The sequence below is a fragment of the Suillus discolor genome, assembly GCF_016758755.1.
Source record: "Suillus discolor strain FC423 chromosome Unknown F5147scaffold_15, whole genome shotgun sequence".
Classification (NCBI taxonomy): Eukaryota; Fungi; Basidiomycota; class Agaricomycetes; order Boletales; family Suillaceae; genus Suillus; species Suillus discolor.
The window spans coordinates 227,470-246,531 of NW_024541262.1; the positions used below are offsets into that span (position 1 = coordinate 227,470).

The 19,062-nt window shown below is 47.7% G+C and overlaps 8 protein-coding genes across 8 annotated transcripts; 2 read left to right on the top strand and 6 right to left on the bottom strand.

Annotated features, from left to right (window-relative positions):
• Positions 1–918: 918 nt before the first annotated feature.
• F5147DRAFT_79776 (uncharacterized protein) lies at positions 919–1,851 on the top strand. The gene is made up of 3 exons (XM_041443207.1): positions 919–1,311; positions 1,365–1,460; positions 1,512–1,851. Exons 1-3 carry the CDS (start codon positions 1,056–1,058, stop codon positions 1,556–1,558), a joined length of 399 nt encoding a protein of 132 aa, XP_041295203.1. The 5' UTR covers positions 919–1,055; the 3' UTR covers positions 1,559–1,851.
• A 100-nt stretch (positions 1,852–1,951) lies between these two features.
• F5147DRAFT_650914 (Emopamil-binding protein) lies at positions 1,952–2,858 on the bottom strand (the record flags this gene model as incomplete). Its single annotated transcript, XM_041433482.1, has 6 exons — positions 1,952–2,051; positions 2,104–2,117; positions 2,179–2,263; positions 2,313–2,496; positions 2,557–2,659; positions 2,709–2,858. 6 exons carry the CDS (start codon positions 2,856–2,858, stop codon positions 1,952–1,954), a joined length of 636 nt encoding a protein of 211 aa, XP_041295204.1.
• A 199-nt stretch (positions 2,859–3,057) lies between these two features.
• On the top strand, positions 3,058–5,600 carry F5147DRAFT_572485 (Metallo-dependent hydrolase; the record flags this gene model as incomplete). Its single annotated transcript, XM_041431090.1, has 9 exons — positions 3,058–3,249; positions 3,317–3,463; positions 3,523–3,564; positions 3,614–3,793; positions 3,957–4,068; positions 4,136–4,481; positions 4,547–4,910; positions 4,964–5,369; positions 5,422–5,600. 9 exons carry the CDS (start codon positions 3,058–3,060, stop codon positions 5,598–5,600), a joined length of 1,968 nt encoding a protein of 655 aa, XP_041295205.1.
• A 1,209-nt stretch (positions 5,601–6,809) lies between these two features.
• F5147DRAFT_771336 (uncharacterized protein) lies at positions 6,810–8,014 on the bottom strand (the record flags this gene model as incomplete). Its single annotated transcript, XM_041441228.1, has 2 exons — positions 6,810–7,608; positions 7,662–8,014. The coding sequence occupies 2 exons, from the start codon at positions 8,012–8,014 to the stop codon at positions 6,810–6,812; spliced, it is 1,152 nt and encodes a 383-aa protein (XP_041295206.1).
• Positions 8,015–8,719: 705 nt separating this feature from the next.
• F5147DRAFT_684472 (uncharacterized protein) lies at positions 8,720–9,457 on the bottom strand. Its single transcript, XM_041436599.1, has 4 exons — positions 9,272–9,457; positions 9,076–9,223; positions 8,928–9,017; positions 8,720–8,866 (listed from the first exon to the last, which is right to left on the bottom strand). The coding sequence occupies exons 1-4, from the start codon at positions 9,402–9,404 to the stop codon at positions 8,812–8,814; spliced, it is 426 nt and encodes a 141-aa protein (XP_041295207.1). The 5' UTR covers positions 9,405–9,457; the 3' UTR covers positions 8,720–8,811.
• Positions 9,458–9,600: 143 nt separating this feature from the next.
• Positions 9,601–11,572, bottom strand: F5147DRAFT_632488 (NADP-dependent oxidoreductase domain-containing protein). Its single transcript, XM_041432823.1, is given in 7 exon segments — positions 9,601–9,854; positions 9,910–10,283; positions 10,342–10,774; positions 10,828–10,909; positions 10,973–11,375; positions 11,487–11,512; positions 11,532–11,572. The coding sequence occupies 5 exon segments, from the start codon at positions 11,212–11,214 to the stop codon at positions 9,762–9,764; spliced, it is 1,224 nt and encodes a 407-aa protein (XP_041295208.1). The 5' UTR covers positions 11,215–11,375; positions 11,487–11,512; positions 11,532–11,572; the 3' UTR covers positions 9,601–9,761.
• Positions 11,573–14,294: 2,722 nt separating this feature from the next.
• On the bottom strand, positions 14,295–16,315 carry F5147DRAFT_835461 (NADP-dependent oxidoreductase domain-containing protein). The gene is made up of 7 exons (XM_041443966.1): positions 16,259–16,315; positions 15,731–16,139; positions 15,577–15,658; positions 15,091–15,523; positions 14,659–15,032; positions 14,441–14,603; positions 14,295–14,366 (listed from the first exon to the last, which is right to left on the bottom strand). The coding sequence occupies exons 2-6, from the start codon at positions 16,033–16,035 to the stop codon at positions 14,511–14,513; spliced, it is 1,287 nt and encodes a 428-aa protein (XP_041295209.1). The 5' UTR covers positions 16,036–16,139; positions 16,259–16,315; the 3' UTR covers positions 14,295–14,366; positions 14,441–14,510.
• Positions 16,316–16,338: 23 nt separating this feature from the next.
• F5147DRAFT_684487 (DUF254-domain-containing protein) lies at positions 16,339–18,960 on the bottom strand. The gene is made up of 11 exons (XM_041436600.1): positions 18,586–18,960; positions 18,480–18,536; positions 18,213–18,279; positions 17,971–18,160; positions 17,795–17,909; positions 17,595–17,737; positions 17,458–17,539; positions 17,055–17,404; positions 16,817–17,001; positions 16,653–16,764; positions 16,339–16,603 (listed from the first exon to the last, which is right to left on the bottom strand). Exons 1-11 carry the CDS (start codon positions 18,938–18,940, stop codon positions 16,463–16,465), a joined length of 1,797 nt encoding a protein of 598 aa, XP_041295210.1. The 5' UTR covers positions 18,941–18,960; the 3' UTR covers positions 16,339–16,462.
• Positions 18,961–19,062: the final 102 nt, after the last annotated feature.

Consider the following 19,062-nt stretch of genomic DNA (forward strand, 5'->3'; position numbering starts at 1 on the left):
ATGTAGTTTTTATTGGCATGTTTCATATTGTATGCCATGTTGCAATGCATCAATTTCCATATATTTGTGTTGAAGCCAGCCAAATATCAAAGGGATACACAGTTATATTGGAATCTATGGAATTCTATCCAGTAGTCAATGCATCGAAAAGCATACACCAGCGTTGATTTTCGCAGCTACAGAAAGCGCAGATACCGACGCAATATGAAGTGCCAGTATATCTGCGTGGTTGTGCATGGAAACCCGTATGTCCGACTTTCACTGGGCGTGACAAGTCACGTGAAATACATGTGACCTTGTGTGAGCAGCGCGTCAGCTTGTGCCTCGTGTGTCCGCGGTCTCCTGCTTAGGGCGACAAAGCAGTAAGTCGGGTCGTGGGTGAGATTACCCATGGAATGACGGAAATGCGAACGGTGCGTTTCAAGATCTTGTGGGATAACTATTTTGTTGGGTGAAGTGTAAACCCGGTGTCCGATGTCCGACGTTGATTGTCTGGTTCACGATCTCATTGCTCTGACTCACAAGCTACAGCGTATGCCAGCGATTTATGTGGATCGATTATCTTCCTTGGTGTGCCTACTATGTAGTACGGGAAATTTGTTCAAGATATTGACGACTATAGCCTCGCCGCTAATATCCGCCACCGTTCCGTACGGCCATCAATCATCATATTGTTGGGAAAGAAGTTCAGGGCTTCTTCATGGTCACTACCGCGGGTTCCAGGTCTGCTCAGATTTTTTTATGAAGTGTTTTGAAGAATATGAACGGTCCATCCTTAGAGGTATTGTGAGCCCAAGCCCATCTGCCCACAGCGGTCTTGTTAGCATTCAGCTTCTTAACAAGATCTTCCTTACGTCTTCGATCATATATATGTTTCAATCACGGGCCCACACGCGGTAGCTACAACAAATAGAGCCAAGCCTCTCGCCGCATATATAAATACTCGACTTCAATTTCGACTACCCTCAATCTTCCCGTTTCCTCACGTTCAATACAAGCCTTGAAACCAGGCCAACCGCCCACATCCCACTCTTTTTTCACGACTTCACTTCAGAATGTTCAGCACCGTGACGATTTTCTCTATTTTTTCTGCCTTTTTGTTGGCATTTTCTACCGCTGCACCTGTCCATCCCGTTGAACTGCTCGCCTGGAGCCCTGCCATCCTTAGCCCTACCCCTCTCACATCTTGGCCCCGTGGTTCCACGCAGACCGTGACCTGGGCGACCGACAAAGTCCCTGCTGAGAAAATGAATTCTACTGGTCTCCTATTGTTGGGATATCTAGAAAACGATTCCGAGAACCTAGACATCAGTATGTTCATTTCGTAATCATGTCCCGAATGCTGTTGTTGAAATGCAATTTAGAGCATCCCCTTGCTGTGGAATTCCCCATCATCAGCGGTGAAGTTACAATCACTGTTCCTGAGAACGCCACGGTTCGCCGCAATGCTATCGTTGTCTGTATGTATCGCTTGTCATTTCGTTGGGTGCATTTCTGACACATGTTTTCAGTGTTCGGTGATTCCGGAAATGCTTCTCCAGAGTTCTCCATCGTATAAGCTTGTGCCTCGGGCCTTTAATCTTAAGCCCAGTCGGACTCAGCTTGGAACTCGAGATGACTTAATAACATCATGGACATGGACTTAGCTTTACTTCTTTTACTTGATCACGGACTTGATGCCCTACGCTTGATTTTTCGATTGATTCTGCTAAAGCAGAGACGAATTTCTTTTCCTTCTACAAACATAGAATTAGGTTGCTTCAGTACACGCTATATGGGCTACTAGTTACTAACATTGCGCTTGGTTCGCAAATCATTTCAGTGCACGACTAATTTTTACGATCGTCTGACTTGATATCAATAGCAAAGGAATCTGATTTGGACCACACAAGGTCATAAATATAAGGTATGGGCAACATAGATACCAACCAAGTACATTAGCGTTGGGGATTTAGTTCTTTTTTGTTTTAGGAACCGTCTGAGCGCGGCGCAGTGAGCCAGCAATGTGTCCGTATGAATCCCACATCAGCCAGACTGGAATGACCACCCAGCTGAGATAAAGCATCAGAATTGACAACGATAAAACCATATGCTTAGACTCACATAACGTTCATAAACTGTCGCGATCAAAATCAGGTGAGACACTTATAGTCATAGTACGAGACGGGGAATGCTCACGAAAAGATAAACCCAGAGATAGAGCGGGTTAGAAGTATCCAAACTTGGGCTTCCCGTCAACCATTCCGGACAGAACGTCATCCATCTGGAAAGAGGGTCACTAACTTCAAGGTTACTTGCAACGACATACATACCCGCCATATAGCTCAGCGGTGCTCAGGACGATGATCCAATAGTGACGGGCAGGGTCGTCCTTAACGATTTGCCTTATGATGTAGCAGCACATAGGTGCCGCACCTAGGACTGTCAAAATCTCTAGGGAGACGACAGTGGGATCAGAAACACCCCATCGTGCATCCGCACGGGTATACTCCTTCCCTAGATAAGCAATTATCTAGTTTAAGGATTGAGGACCAGCATGAAGCTTAGATCACTCACACATTTCAGCAAATGGCCCCACGCTGGAGTTTACGGTCCTGCCAAATGTCGAGAGGTATAGGAATGATCCCTCAAAAGAGAAGTGAATCAATGCATCAAATGCCTGTCGATGTTGTCAAAATAAAGTCTGATGTGCAAGTAGACTGACGAACCAGCCAGATGAAAGTAAACGAATCCTGCCAGCGCGCGTTCTTCGGCAGTAAAATCTTTGCGCCAGTGGTGGCAACGAAGGCCATGGCAGCCACCCCAGCTAGAGAATACGCTGAGGTTGCGGTGAATATCCCTGGGCCATTGGACGTCATGGTGTAAAGTGTGATTTTGTAAGGGAGCGCAACGGCCGACTTCTCCCACGTTTCCTTTCCACTGTACTTTTATTGAAGCAGCTTCAGTAAGTAGCAGACACGATCATCGGTCAAGTTTCTGATTACGCCTAGTGACACGTCATACTAATTATAAATCTCGGTAGAACTCTCAAAAGACGTCCAATATACGACCGTCACGATGGTATCCTACTCTCTTTCTGAAAACGCGTACCTTAAGATCTTCTTTCACGCGGCGAAACATCCTCACCTACCAGTGAACGGTGTTCTACTTGGTAGACGAGCCTCGGACGTGGTAGTGATAGAGGATGTCATCCCACTGCTCCATCACTGGACAAGCCTCAGTCCTATGATGGAAATTGGACTTGATTTGGTACGTCACAGTCATTCTATGTCAACGCAACGTTCGTCATGATACTGATGGACAGTAACGCTTCTAGGCGAAAGGATATGCTGAAGCACAAGAGATGGCTCTAGTGGGGTACTATCAAGCAAGCGAGAGGCTGGATGACACCGCTCTTGCGCCTGTCGGCGAGCGGGTCGCGCAGAAAATTCGTGACCAGTTTAACGATGCAGTAGCATTTGTTGTGAGTAGATGGATAAGCCACTACAACTAGGAAACTATCTACTTAATTATTGTTTCAAGATTGACGGCGACAAGTTGGGAACAGGAGATCCAGCTTTACTCGTATGTTTAAGTCATTATCATGAACTCATAACTATCTAACACGTAACAGCCATATCTACCACAGCCTTCTACGTCATTCTGGCGGCCATGCATAGCGCAAAGTCCCGCATTCACAACGGGATCGATTTTTTTGCTAGACAAAGCTGATTCACCTACGCGCGCAATTAGCCTTGTTCGCGACCATAATCTTCACGAGAAATTCGGAGACTTCGATGACCATCTAGAGGATGTAACGATAGATTGGTTGCGGAACAACGCTTGTAGAGTAGAGAGCTCTGAAACGTGAACGGAACTGAGACTCCGTGGACCATTATGGCATTATACACTGGCACGTGGCTAATTCCCGCAAGGGATGGGCTTATCATGATCTTCAGAACAGTACATCAGAATAGTCACAAACATCATTGTTGTTGACTACCATGACGATTGTGACTGCTTTCAAAGGTACTCTGGTTCATTGCCCTTCATTGGGGCAACTGGAAGTTCTTGAAGATCATATTTTACGTGAGGATTTCATCTTCCATCGTACGATCGTCGAGACATACTACTGATCGATCTGCGCGTGCCTTAGTTGTGGATCACCAAGGTTTCATAAGTTATGTAGGACCTGCTGGCTCCGAAGCATCTAAGGAATTTCTAGCAAGAATCGACATACCTATCACAACCATACCATCAGGAAGCTTTTTACTTCCGACATTCTGCGATCTGCATCTCCATGCGCCCCAGTTCCTGTTCCAGGGGACTGGTCTGCATCTTCCCTTGATGCAGTGGCTAGATGAGTATGCGTTCAAGTCTGAAGAAAGCTTGGACAGCCGACCAGAGTTGGCAAAGGCAGTTTATGTACGTCTCGCAGAACGCCTAAGAGACGCCGGAACTGGCGCGGTTCTGTTGTTTGGGACGATTAACACCACAGCGAAGTAAGCGCAAAGCTCAACAGGAACACCATATCGCAAACGGACGTGCTAACTGGAAAGAATCACAGTCTTATCCTTGCAGAAGTCATGCAAACCATCGGTATACGAGCGCTCGTAGGGAAGCTGTCAATGGATATCTCGTCCCGGCCCTCCTACGTGGAGTCTTCCGCTCTATCTTCAATACACTCTGCCGAGGAATTCATCGACGGCTGTCGTGACTTGGTTTCATCTTATGAACCGCACAGACGTCTCGTTGAACCTGTGATTACACCACGGTTTGTACCAACGTGCTCGGATGAGCTTTTGAAAGGGCTCGGAAAACTCGCTCGTGACAGAGGAGTTCGAATCCAAAGTCACTTGGCGGAGGCCCACGAAGCAGTGCAGTGGGTTTTAAGCGAACGCCACAAAGACGACATCGATGTTTTTGATAACGTGAGTGATCCTCGTGTTTAATGAATACCGAGTTGATAACGTTCAAATCCTAGTTCAATTTACTCACGGAGAAAACTGTCCAAGCCCACTGTACATTCTTGGATACAGACATGCTGTCACGTATGGCTGGCAGCTGTTCCGCAGTGGCACACTGTCCTCTTTCGAACTCGTACTTTTCGGAAAAGCCATTCCCGCTCCGTGAAGCGTTGGACCTTGGCGTACCCGTCGGTCTTGGCACAGATATCGCCGGTGGATATAGCATAGATATCATGAATAGCATGCGGCAGGCTGTAGCTGTTTCCAGGATCAGAGACGGTCCAAGAAAACTGAGCGGTGATGGACGGTCTCTCGCAATCGATTGGAAAGACGCATTGTATTTGGCTACCAGGGGAGGGGCCACTGCACTCGGTCTTTCCTGCGGAGTCTTCCAAGCTGGTGCTCCTTTTGACGCTCAATGCAGTGAGTTGAACAACAACTACAAGAAATCATACCTAAACGAATGATGTTGCAGTTGAACTGTACAAAGAAAGCGACAAGGGAGTGGGTGCGCTCGATTTCTTTGAGCCACAGTCAGGTATCACATTGGGTGTACTGGAGAAGTGGTGGTGCATTGGAGACGAACGGAATAGGCATGGCATTTGGATACAGGGACAGAGGTTGGATGTGAAAAATGCTCCAGAGCGCGCGTAGCTCCTCCCTATATAGGTATGGATATCCTGAGCTTGTTGGTCGTAAACTGATGCCATCTTTTTTTCCACTCAGACCCAACAAGTTCAGTTTTCCATGTGTTGCAAATGATGTACGTTAATCCTTCACTCAGAATGAATATTCAGTTCGTCCAGTACTGAGTTTTCTGAAATACGGCTCTTTCCTGTGTGAACGCTCTTTGGAATGCAAGTCCCTCTACCATCATGAGTGTTGACTACTTGAAACAAGAGTAGTTTGGCGTTCCACGGAGACGTGCAACGTGACTCGAGAATCAAGACTGATCTATGATCTTCTGTATGTGGACTATGTGTCACTTAAATTGTCGGTTGTCCTTTCTCAACGTGTCTTTTCATCACACTCATGCTCTGATATGGATGTATCTACTGACCCTGGTTCTTAGGAATAAAGCGGGCCCAATAATTAGGGTTTTCAGGGGCGGCACCGCCGCGGGAGTATGTCACTATGAAAAATGCAATTAATCTCGACCACAGGAACGACTGTCAAAAGAATCGAACTAAACTGCCGACGGCGCGAGTCCAATCATTCAAGTTGTGTAATCCAGGTTCCCACTGGCTCACTGCGCTTTGCAGGCTTCGGCCATTTTATGACAGGGCGCGGCGATGCTAATCGTATTGTGTTACGCTGTGAACCGAGATGAAGCAAACCCTTCCATTGACTCAGACGTCTAGCGACCACCGCGTTTGAGACATATACGGGGTTGATACCATCTTGTCATCTATGTAATACTCAGCCCACTGCGTCCCTTGCCACTTCTCGAGCTTGTTCGCCAGTACCTTGCCGCTAGCGTCTCATGATTGAAAGAGAAAATAACTAGTGCCTGACGTCAAAAGTCTGACAACCAGATAGGAGAGTGATTGATCGGTCGTTCTATGGGAAGTACATACACAGTATGTACTAATACTAGCATTCTGACGAATTTAAGGAAACGCAACAAGCAATGTACAGAAAAGATGGTGCAGCTGTAGCTGGAGTAGAAGGGTGACACATGAGTTCCAAATATGAGAGAGACAAGCGCTGTGGCCAGGGTATGATAAGATACTTGATAATACATAGAAGGAAATGCTGTGCGGACTCATGAGCGAACGGTTCCACAACAAAAACGGGCATCAAGCTCACCTGTCAGATTATCTTGACAGCCACCACAAAGTCGATCGTTTCATAAGTTCGTGATTAATCGTCGTAGACATTAGCGAACGCGTCGATATCTCCCACACAAGAGATGTGGTCATTGCCCAGATGACGCTTGAGCGCGTCCCGCCTGCTGAACTCCTTCCCGCATCCTCCAATCATTTGTTTGCCGTTGTGAATGTAGGGAGTCGCGTCGTGCGGAACGTTGTACATTGCAGCCGACTCAGTGGGTATACCACAGCAAACCCACTGTGCAGGTCTCTCGAAACGCGTATGCGTGCGGATATGTCGTTTAAGGTCGGGAGTACGATGGTTGCGCTGAACCCACTTGCAATAGGGACATGCCCAAGGGTTAGATTTGTTGGCAAAGCTAGGAGTACTGCCAGGGATAGCTTGCGCGTTTCGTGGAAGGGGGGAAGGGCGAAGTCGTTTTGTGGGAGGCGATACGTATTGGGTCGTGGTATAGGTGGGAACATGGGAAGACACGCTGGAATGACGCGTGGAACGACGACGCTTTTTCAGATTACGCGAAGATGACGGAATATATTCATCATCTGTCTCGTCTGCATCACTCTGCCCGTCAGCATCCTCCTCCAAATCGTGGGGCGCAACAAAATCGTTGCGCTTGAGGAAGGAACGAGTAGAGCGCGTCATAAATGACAGGGAGTTGTTTACTGTAGGGAATGCGGGTTGAGGAATAAAGGAAGGTGGTGGAGTGGGTTCCATGGTAAGCGCGTTTTGGGACTCTGCGTCGCACTCAAAGTTGAGTGGAGGGTTACAGTTGAGCTCGACGGGAGGGATATAAGGAAGATCCGCGATTGGATGGAGATTGTGGTTTAGACTATGAACGAGCATAAGATGAATGACTAGTCATGACATAGACCCAAAACATACAAGTGTGAGGGGTTGTATTGGATAGGGTCATAACACTGAAAGAGAATCCCATCTGGATTATCAATGAGTTCGATCCCCGAGTCCGAATCAGAGTCGGAGTCGGATTCGCCTCCAGGTTGATCATTAGAGTCCAGAGAAGTTGTTGAGTTTTGAGGTGAACTTGAAGATGCTGAAGATGAACCAGATGAGATAACCGAAGGTGGACTTGGGACAGAAGGAACAAAAATTTCTTCAGTGTCGAACTCGGCGGTAACTTCGGCTAGCCAAGCCATATGATCCTCTCCGTCTTGAGCGCGAAGTTTGTCATAGAGAGTCGCCATAGACTGACGACGATAGATGATAGTGGATGTCATGGCAAAATAGATTTGTGCGCAAGGATTGGGGTACGGTAGATTTGCACTGGATGTTGAGTTGGACGCGTTATATAGATTTCTTTCTTTCATGTCTCAGCTTCGGCTTACCGAACCTCGTTTTGTTCTTTCAAGTAACTCCGACGTTCAACCCTCGATGATTGTCACATCGAGGCTGCCTCGCTCCAGGGATTGCCCGAATATAGACCCCTAGTGCCCACCCCTTGGTTCTCGGAACAGAACAAAAGGGTCCTCAAAATTGATGCTCGGCTAGATCAAGATAAGATGATTCAACCATGGTGGGAATGTGACGGTTCGAAGTGGTACGCCCTGGTTGCCACGTGTATTCCTCACAATCGTCGTTGGGAGTAAAACAAAGGGTATAGCCCTTACTCGGGAAGTTGAATAGACATTATGCACACTCACGCAGATCGCAAGTGTACTTGATCGTCGATAGCTCTTGCAATAGGATGTAGTACAGTTAACTTGCAGGCGGGACCCCTGTATCCTGCACAGCAAGTGAACAATGATCAGAAAACGTCAAAACCTATTCGGGCTTGACTTCTGAACTCGTGCACTGCAACGTGGGGTCGAGAAAGCGAAACTTCCAGTATGCCTCGTGGGAAATTGTCTGGACCAACAAAGGACAGCTCTAGCCTTAAGACTTTACCCGAGAGGGTCACCGGTAGCCGCCGACAGCAGTTTGAACGCGATTTGAACAAAGGTGGTCAAATAATTCAGAATATGCGTGTAATTCAGAATAGATCTGGGGCGAAATTACGCTGGAGTACGGTACGGAACTACCGATCTCTCCGCGAGCGAATGCGCTTTCCGAATTGAACAGCGGGACCTCGACTAATAATCAATAATTATTAGACAAAGGACAGGTCTTGTTGAAAATTAAAGCTGTACGTACCCCCGTATTTTCTTCTTGGGTCTCTCCTCGTGGGCAAACCCTTCTATCGGCTTGTTCTGCCTAAACTTTTCCATGCACCAAAGAATATACCTGTGTTTGTGTATGATGATGCACTGGTAAGGAACAAGATAGGCGAGGAGTTACAGACCTCCGGTCTTGGATGCTCAGCCCGGCATTCTTCATATCCCATCCTGAGGTGCGCCAGAACGCGTCCCAGCTATCTATGGATATTTTGGTCTCTGAAGAACGACCGATGGCTTTAAGAAAGTCTTGCGGCGTAGATATCTTGCCTGGCCCTAAGCTGGTAAGTATAACGAGTAAAAACAGGCGTTTGACAATTAGACCTCTTGGACTTGGAATATCAGCCCTCCGGGGAACGTCACATCTCACTGTTGTAACTGTTCTGCTCTGAGTATTTTGAATAGAAGGGAACACATGGCGAGACAATGGAACCTTGGACAACGAAATCCTAAACATCTCGGAGCTCGAGGAAGCACTGGGGCGGCTGAAGAAATGAAAACAGTTATCCCGGGGTGATCCTAAAAAGGAATGTTTACATGAACGTGACGGCGACCGATGTCACGCTACATAACAGGTGCTAACCGATGTCGACCACAATAACTTATAACGACAAAAGACAAAACAACGGAGCTTTTATATTTTCTGTTCCTATGTTCTGAACTTCTGATACTGCAATTCGGATTAGAAGCGTTAAACATCGCATTCCCGATCATATGGCTTCCCATACAGCCTGTACACCAAGTCGTTGGCACTTTTCATATCAGCTTAGAATACTGGGGCGTGGTACATGTACACATTACAAGCACTGTCATACTAATCATCATCTGGAACTATAGGTTTCTCCTGCGGCTGCTTCTCGAAATATCCAGCATTGCTCAATAGAAAGTTGTATTGCTTGCCATCACCCTGAATGGAATCAGATCTCAGTAATCTGACACAACAGAGCGCTGGTGTGACTTACGATGAGTGAGGTGGGGAAGCCGGCATCGAAAGGAATGATGCTCTCCAAATACTTCACGTGCTCGGGTGTTAGCGAAATCGCCAGAGACTCCAAGTTCGCCTCCAGCTGCTCCACTTTTCGCCCACCAATAATCGGGAACACATAGGGCGTCTTCTGCATGAGATATGCAATGGCCACAGCTGTAATGTGTTTAGCACCGACTTCTTTCGCGACCTTCTCTAACGCTGCGCTCATCGCCCTCTCCGTCTCGTTGCGTTCCCAACTGGGATTCGTGAGCATGCGACCTTTCTCTCCTGTCTGTCGACGGCGCTCCTCTTCCTCGTCGGTTCGAATTTTTCCACCGGCAAGGACGTTCCAAGGGGCAAGCGCAAGACCTATGCAGAGGTGAACGTAAGTGGAGGCACCAGATAGCGAGCAACAAGGTTGATATACCTTCGGAGTGGGCCATTGGTATGATATCTCGTTCAAAGTCCCGAAGCATGACGTTCCAAGCACCTTGGTAGATCACAAACGGTGATTTTCCATGATCCCGAGCATACTGGTTCGCTTTGGACACGACCCAAGCAGGAGAGTCTGAGATGCCCTGCCAGCGATACACGTTAACGAATGTTCCTGTCAGCATAGAAATGGGGACATTCACGAGATACAACACTTTGCCTTGTTGCACCAGCACATGTAGACCGTTCATGACCTCTTCGACGGAAGTATCCCAGTCCCACCAGTGCACGTACAGAATGTCGATATATGAAGTCCTCAGCTTCTTCAAACTGGCCTCGACGCTGAGGTACATTGACTTGACGTTGTTGCCGGTATATGATGCCTTCTGGCGAATGGCGTCGTTGCCGCGCTGGTAGTTGGTCGTGTACTTCAATAAATATGCATCAGCGTCGAACTATATTCGTAAAATTCCAAAGTTACTTTTGTAGCGATCACGAGCTGGTCACGGATCCCCCGTTCCTCTGCCCACTCTCCGATGATCTCTTCAGAGCTTTGATCTTGACTGAGGTTGCGAAGTGTGTCAGGGACGACAACGAATTCAAGATGACTGCAACACGATACGCACTAGTTATTAGCAGTGTCGATGAAGTTCCCCCCAGCATCGTAGAAGGCGTCGAGGAGCTTGAATGAGGATGTCTTGTCCATACTACCCATCCCAAATTTCTCCCACTTGTCTCCGATGCTCATGGCACCGAGCTGTAAGGGTGAGACATGAACACCCGCATGAGGGGATAATGCGCGATATCGCGCTAGCCTAGATGATGGCTTTGGCACGGGTGCCCAGAACGAGGACATTTGCTTAGACATGATTATAGAGTGGAGTGGGTTGGAGTTGTTGAAATGCAGTTTGTGTGAAGGTTGGCAGCATTTTATACATGTTGTTCAGGGCCCTTGACACCTCATCAGCACCATCGTGTGATCACTATGATGCCAGAGAAACGCGTCAGTTGTCTGAGTAAGTTGTACCGTAGTCAGCCTACGTATACCGGCAGAATGGAGATTCTAATATTATAAAGACGCACACGGTTATCCCCGGGGCCGGAACCGACTAGGAGTCATAGTCACCGTGACTCACTGGCGCGCGTTTGTCATGAACATGTGTAAGTCTTAAGACAGGTTGATACTAGTACGCGTCGCAGTACTTAAAATGTACAAAGAGGTCAGACTAAAGGTGTCACGCTTCTGATCCGGGTGATTGATGAAGAAATCTTGTATGTAGTTATACTAAAGCATCAACCGAAGAACACTGGACGCCAATGAATGAGAGTATTCAAGTCTCATCGGCGCGTCTATCTACTGCAATTAAAAAACCGGGGCATCCCTCAGGAAAAGTTGTCCTTCTTCTTTCTTCACCCACCGAGTGACTGCGTTCGCAGCGTTGATTACTGCAGCCTTTGGGTAACCGCGGCGATAAAACCACATACAGTTCGAATGGTTGCGTTACTATCTGAAGCCACAAGATCAGTCTATGTGCTGCACTGCAGTCTGCTTGGCGTCAAAACGGGAACGCGGTTATATCAGAAAACGAGACGCGTATATTTCTGTGACACGGGAGGAGAAGACTTTAACAGGTGTTAGGATTGACGACGAAGAAGGTAGTAGAGGGAAAGGAAATGTTTGTGCTTTTGGGCGCAAGCCCTACTAAGGGCTTTTCCGGTCCGAAGCAAGAGTCCGAACTGGGCATCGAGGTGAGCTGTGATCCCAAGAAGTAGGAGGGTAGCGACGCGTATAGCGACGCCTGATGCCCATGAAATAGGAGCGAAACTCACTTATCCTTCACCATACTGGCGGTAGAGTGAGTTACATACGCGGGTCGCACAGGAAACTGTCATCAATCGACTGTCCACGACGAACGGTTTGGATGGAACACGAAGTTGATGCGGGAGATGCAGTGGCTTTCGAATATATTGATGAGTTGGACTTTGACAAAGCGACGAAGGAGCGCAATCGCGCGCGCGCGCACGTTTCTGACTAATCCTTTTTCTACTCAGAGGTTTCGTTGAATGGGGCAGATGCAGTTCAGTTCCAAGTTGAGATCTAGGCGATGAGGAGGTACTCTAGGATGGGTCAACACTGCGAGGTAGTCGGGGGTGTGTTCTGGTGCGTTCAATGGAGTGCGTTCGGCTTTTTCACGCTGTTATATTGTCTCGTGAGTGGAGTGTGTGGTCAATGTCTGTTTATGATACTCATGAAAGTCGCCCAGCAATTTGTCCAGAATTCTGTCGTTAAATTCATTGAGATAGACATCGAGAGGCGAAAGGAATGCACAATGAAGATGGGTTTCAGCATCTTCGAGGACATGTGGTGAGCAGAAGAAGTTAATGGCGTCACAGTCATCGAAGTTTGTGGGAAGGCGTCTCAAGAAATGAAGAGGCTCGGACTAGGAACGGGGAAGGGACTAGATAGGGTGATAGTCAGAGAAATGTGTGTAGAACGACGAATCGGGGAGCTCACCTAAGTCTTGGATCAAAAGATGGACTCCGGAAGGAGAATATTCGATGGGAAGACGAATTAATACGCTGATTGAGATGGAGAATGAAAGGTAAACATGTATGAGGCGTGTAACTAGGAGTCACTGCGTATGTAAAAGAAAAGGATGAGTACGCACGAAAGCGACGTCGAAAGTAATATCTTGACAAGGCGGAAGCTGACTCGTGAGTGGTATGGCGGATGAACGATACATAGTTAGATGCAATGACCCATGGATCGAGGCAGCGCGTGAGACTGGCTGCAAGTGATGGTGACATCAGTGAGCAGGCATGAAAAAGAAAACTTAATAGACGGACACATCAAACACAAACTTCGTCAGTCCATTCCCATCAGGTCCCCTGGATCTGCGTGAAATATGCAGCAATAGTCGGCGAGGACATGTGGGTGTTCTGTAAAGAACAAGCGGTCAGATTTGCATGCAAAGGCTTACAACCAAAAGAGGGGTGATGCTGTGACCCAAGTCCTACAGAGATTGACTGAGCACCACGGATAGACCGGGCGGACGGTATGGCTTGAGTTTTAGGTTGATGGTGCTGGTAAGTAGTACAAACAGACGGTTCTTGTACTTGTGACTCGGATCTGCCAACTTGAACAGTGAGATCCGAATTGAAACTTGGAGTAGTTACCGTGATGGCTAGTACTAGGCAGAATGCAATGGTAACAAATGTGACTCGGACTCGGAGGCTCAGGCTACCAGTAGTAGTTGAACAAGCCACCATAGACCGGGAACTTCAATTGACTCATTGACGGACTCTGAATGCCCGCCCGAGTGTCGAGTTGAGTCACTGCAGCTGTTAAGGAAGTGGTATCTGAGTCCCGTAGATATTGGCCGAGCGCCCACGTGTAGGGCGGATGGGCGGCTTGGTGGTGGATGTAGTAGTGCAACAGTAGAGCAAAAAAACGGACTTAGCGAATTAAAGCAGTGTCGAAGATGAAGAATGCAGAGGCTCTGTATCTGGCAGGCACGCCATAGACCCTATCTCAGAGGCTCAATGAAATGGGATGATGATACTGACGAGGATCCTGCGAGGTCGTACGGGGTATCCAGGGAAGGCCAAGAGGATCAAGGGAGGCGCTGAGGAGGAAGTAAGGTATATTTGGTACATGCTAATTAGATCATCCCCGGGCCCGAGACTGGGTCTCATAGACCATATAATCCTAACATAAAAATAGGGTCTCACAGACCTTTATTGCTACCGAGAAGGACTGCCTGAAGTGCCCAAAAGGGTGCGAAGTTATGATCATAACTCTACAGTGTCCCCAGCGGAGAGGCAAAGTAGCGTGTTTTCCCGGAGTCGACAGCTCTGGCCAGCGCGTCGAGGGATCCTTCATCATTTAATTTATGGGGTCAATGTCAGCGACATGAATGAGCTTCAGGTAAATAGTCTAGCACACCTGTTCGGAACTTCTGATACTGCAATTTGGATTAGAAGCGTTAAACATCGCATTCCCAATCATATGACTTCCCAGTTCAAAATTTGCTCAAGTGCTGCTAGTGTACAACTGTACACCGAGTCGTCGGCCTCAGAATAATGCACGGACGCGTTGTGACTCTTCATATCAGCTTAGAATACTGAGGCGTGGTACATGTGCACATTACAAGCACTGCCATACTATTCAACATCTGGAACTATGGGTTTATCCTGCGGCTGCTTCTCGAAATATCCAGCATTGCTCATTAGCAAACTGCTTTGCTTGCCATCACCCTGAATGGGATCAGGTCTCAGTAATCTGACACAACAGAGCGCCGATGTGACTCACGATGAATGAGGTGGGGAAGCCGGCATCAAAAGGAATGATGCTCTCCAAATACTTCACGTGCTCGGGTGTTAGCGAAATCGCCAGAGACTCCAAGTTCGCCTCCAGCTGCTCCACTTTTCGCCCACCAATAATCGGGAACACATAGGGCGTCTTCTGCATAAGATATGCAATGGCCACAGCTGTGATGTGTTTAGCACCGACTTCTTTCGCGACCTTCTCTAACGCTGCGCTCATCGCCCTCTCCGTCTCGTTGCGTTCCCAACTGGGATTCGTGAGCATGCGACCTTTCTCTCCTGTCTGTCGACGGCGCTCCTCTTCCTCGTCGGTTCGAATTTTTCCACCGGCAAGGACGTTCCAAGGGGCAAGCGCAAGACCTATGCAGAGGTGAACGTAAGTGGAGGCACCAGATAGCGAGCAACAAGGTTGATATACCTTCGGAGTGGGCCATTGGTATGATATCTCGTTCAAAGTCCCGAAGCATGACGTTCCAAGCACCTTGGTAGATCACAAACGGTGATTTTCCATGATCCCGAGCATACTGGTTCGCTTTGGACACGACCCAAGCAGGAGAGTCTGAGATGCCCTGCCAGCGATACACGTTAACGAATGTTCCTGTCAGCATAGAAATGGGGACACTCACGAGATACAACACTTTGCCTTGTTGCACCAGCACATGTAGACCGTTCATGACCTCTTCGACGGAAGTATCCCAGTCCCACCAGTGCACGTACAGAATGTCGATATATGAAGTCCTCAGCTTCTTCAAACTGGCCTCGACGCTGAGGTACATTGACTTGACGTTGTTGCCGGTATATGATGCCTTCTGGCGAATGGCGTCGTTGCCGCGCTGGTAATTGGTCGTGTACTTCAATAAATATGCATCAGCGTCGAACTATAGTCATAAAATTCCAAAGTTACTTTTGTAGCGATCACGAGCTGGTCACGGATCCCCCGTTCCTCTGCCCACTCTCCGATGATCTCTTCAGACCTTTGATCTTGACTGAGAGGTTATGAAGTGTGTCAGGACTCAGGGACGACAACGAATTCAAGGTGACTGCAACACGATACGCACTAGTTATTAGCAGTGTCGATGAAGTTTCCCCCAGCATCGTAGAAGGCGTCGAGGAGCTTGAATGAGGATGTCTTGTCCATACTACCCATCCCAAATTTCTCCCACTTGTCTCCGATGCTCATGGCACCGAGCTGCAATGGCGAGACATGGACGCCGGCATGAGGGGATAATACGCGATATCGCGCTAGCCTAGATGATGGCTTTGGCACGGGTGCCCATAAGCTGGTCATAGACATGATTGTAGAGTCGAGTGAGGTTGGTGTTGTTAACTGCAATTTGTGCGAAGGACCGAAGGTTGGTAGCATTTTTTATACATGTTTTTCACCTTGATACCTCGTCAGCACCATCGTGTGATCACTATGGTGCCAGAGAGACGCGTCAGTTGTCTGAGTAAGTTGTACCCGCACAATTGAACTGTAAGTTAGCCTACGTATACCGGCAGGCTGGCGATTCGGAGTGAGCTAATATTGTAAAGACGCACACGGTTATCACGGGGCCGGAACTGTGTCACTCACACATCTGCTAGTAGTTTGTCATGAACATGGGTAAAACAGGCTGATAGTACGCCTCGCACTACTTAAAATGCCCACAGATGAGCATAAATTTGTGTCATGTTTCTGATGGATCAGATTGATGCAGAGATCTCATAGTTATACTAAGCAAATATTAACCGAAGAACACCCGACGCAATGAATGAGGGTATTGTCCCATCAGTACGCCCATCCATTGCAATTAAAAAACCGGGGCGTCCCTCAGGAAAAGTTGTCCTTCCTCTTTCTTCACCCACCGAGTAACTGCGTTTGCAGCATTGATCACTGCAGCCTTGGGTAACCGTGGCGATAGAACCACATACAGTTCGAACGGTTGCGTTATCTGAAGCCACAAGATCAGACCAAGCGGTGTTGAGCAGCCAAACACTTACCCAACCCATGACTATTTCCTTTTCCGTACGAATGTATTGAAGCTTGAGGTTTCCTGTTTGCCCAGATTTTGCGTGTATGGCGTCATGTACGATCTGGTACAATGTGACAATCCTATTTTCTGTGGTTGAGCACGCTGCAAACGAAGAATTCTAGGGCTGATTACCTTCTCTTCGAATCGAGGGTATCATAAGGCTCCTCAAAAGCCGGTAAGGTAATTTGAACATGCGGCCTCGACTTATAAACAAAGTGACGCAATCCAGGTATCCCCAGCTGAGAGGCAAAGTAACGTGTTTTCCCGGAGTCGACAGCTCTGGCCAGCGCGTCGAGGGATCCATCATCATTCAATTTCTGGGGTCAATGTCAGCGACATGAATGAGCTTAAGGTAAATAGTCTAGCACACCTGAGTGACGATGTCGCACCATGTTCGCACAGTCTCGAACTCTGACCCACCGCTGATGCACACAAGTCCAATGCCAGAATCTTCTATGAGCCTGGTTGTGTGCCGTGAAGTGGCACCATGACTGTTTTCGGCAACATGACTGGCGCCAGTAATATCTGCACTTTCGTCGTTCTCGAGTGTTGTCCTCTGATAAAATTTATAGTCTGTGTCAGGGCGATGTAAAAAAGTGATATATGCGTTGACAAAACCAGCGGGGTTGAACTTCGGTAGACAAACTGGAATCCATGATGCAGATGCAGGCGAGTTGACAATAGATGGAGAATAAACGGTATTGACGAGAATGTGTATGTCTGCAACAAGTATATATGAAGGTCGCACGTCAGGATAGAGAGAGGGTACGTACCAGCAGGGTGTATTGAATGCTTTTTAGGTCGCACCAATGTTATGACCTGACCCCGTGCGACTAAAATGATGTAGAGGGTATCCTGGAACCAATTCCCATTAACACTTCGATCTTTCACGTGCAGCAGAAGGGTTGACCTTCATCTTTGAGGTCGGTACCAGTGCTTCAGCAACACGCGCTCGCAAGCTCTGGTCCAACTGTAGACAATTCAAGGAAGAAGTCGCCATTGCAAGGTCGAGTTCCATTCGACCTAACAATGAAAACAAAAATGGTTCCGAACCTAATTTTTGGGCAAGATCAAAAAATTTCAAGGAACAATGAAGATGAATTATCGTACCGTCTAATAACCTACGTAAGTCAAAGTTCGTGCGACGCTCGAAGATGCGTCTTAGTTGGGATGCCGTGACGATGCTCAGTATTTGTAGATGTAGATACTCGAGGTGTGAGCGAGTCTTTCTTGTCCAAATTAATCGATCCACGAATAAATATACAAAACACGAGGCCACCACTCACGACAGACTCTGGCTCACCCCACGATGATGCGCAAACATAATACAGGGGGGACCGAAGCAGAAAGGTTATCCGCAATCTTCCGGCATTTATACAGCGTAGCTTATCGCCATCGTCGAGGAAGACTGACAAAAGCGCTTGAACTATGCCCATGATAGAGGATAAATTCTCAACGTCCTGCCCATCAGGGCGACTAACCAGTGATTATCATCATTGGACCTCACTGAATGCATCAATAGCCTCACCTAGTGAATACAGGTTTTCCAGCGTCGGTAAGTACAAAGTACTCTCGAGGTCTATATCCTTCAAGAGCTACATCAAATTTGAGACACATGAATATACGAAGACGAGTCTGAAATGACCGGTCTGAATGAAGGTCTGCGGAGATACCAATTCTGTATCTGTGACCACTGCGTCTGGGTGCACGCTCAGCACGAGTGATCAGACTTGAAGTCTGCCCCAGACCGGCCGTATCTTCCACATTCACGACTATATATCATGACATTACTCACTTGTGTCAGGAGACACGAAACTGATTTCTAGAAATTCATCATTTTTTCGCTTTGCGTCTACAACACTCTCAGAAGTGCCAGTATGCACTGATCAAGATGAAAATACCTGATTTCTCCCTCTGAACACTCAAAGTTCGCCGTAGATGGTCCCGCAGGTTCTTCCTGGATCCTTCGTCAGCTACATCATCTATTTGACCAACTGCAGTGGTATCTTCGCTGTGAGTAGTGTCCAGCTCGGGGTCTACCTCATGGACAAGAATGCCATCATTCAAATCAAGATTCATTACCGATGATGCTGAACTTTCAAGACCTGGCGTGCCAGGCGTGGTCACGGATAGGTTGCCTGTGCTGAAACGGTGATCTTTGAGATTTGAAAGTGACGGAGGGGACTGTAGTACTGGTGGGATCACCAAATAATGAGCAGGAGATGATGGGGTTGTTTGAGAACATGGTGAGGTCATGGTGGTCCACACAGTACACTGCACAGGCAAAACGGGATCACTGGAAACCCCGATATATATATTTCCCACGATCCGGTTCCGTCTATCGCCGTTAGTTTCCACAAATCACTTTTCCACCTTCA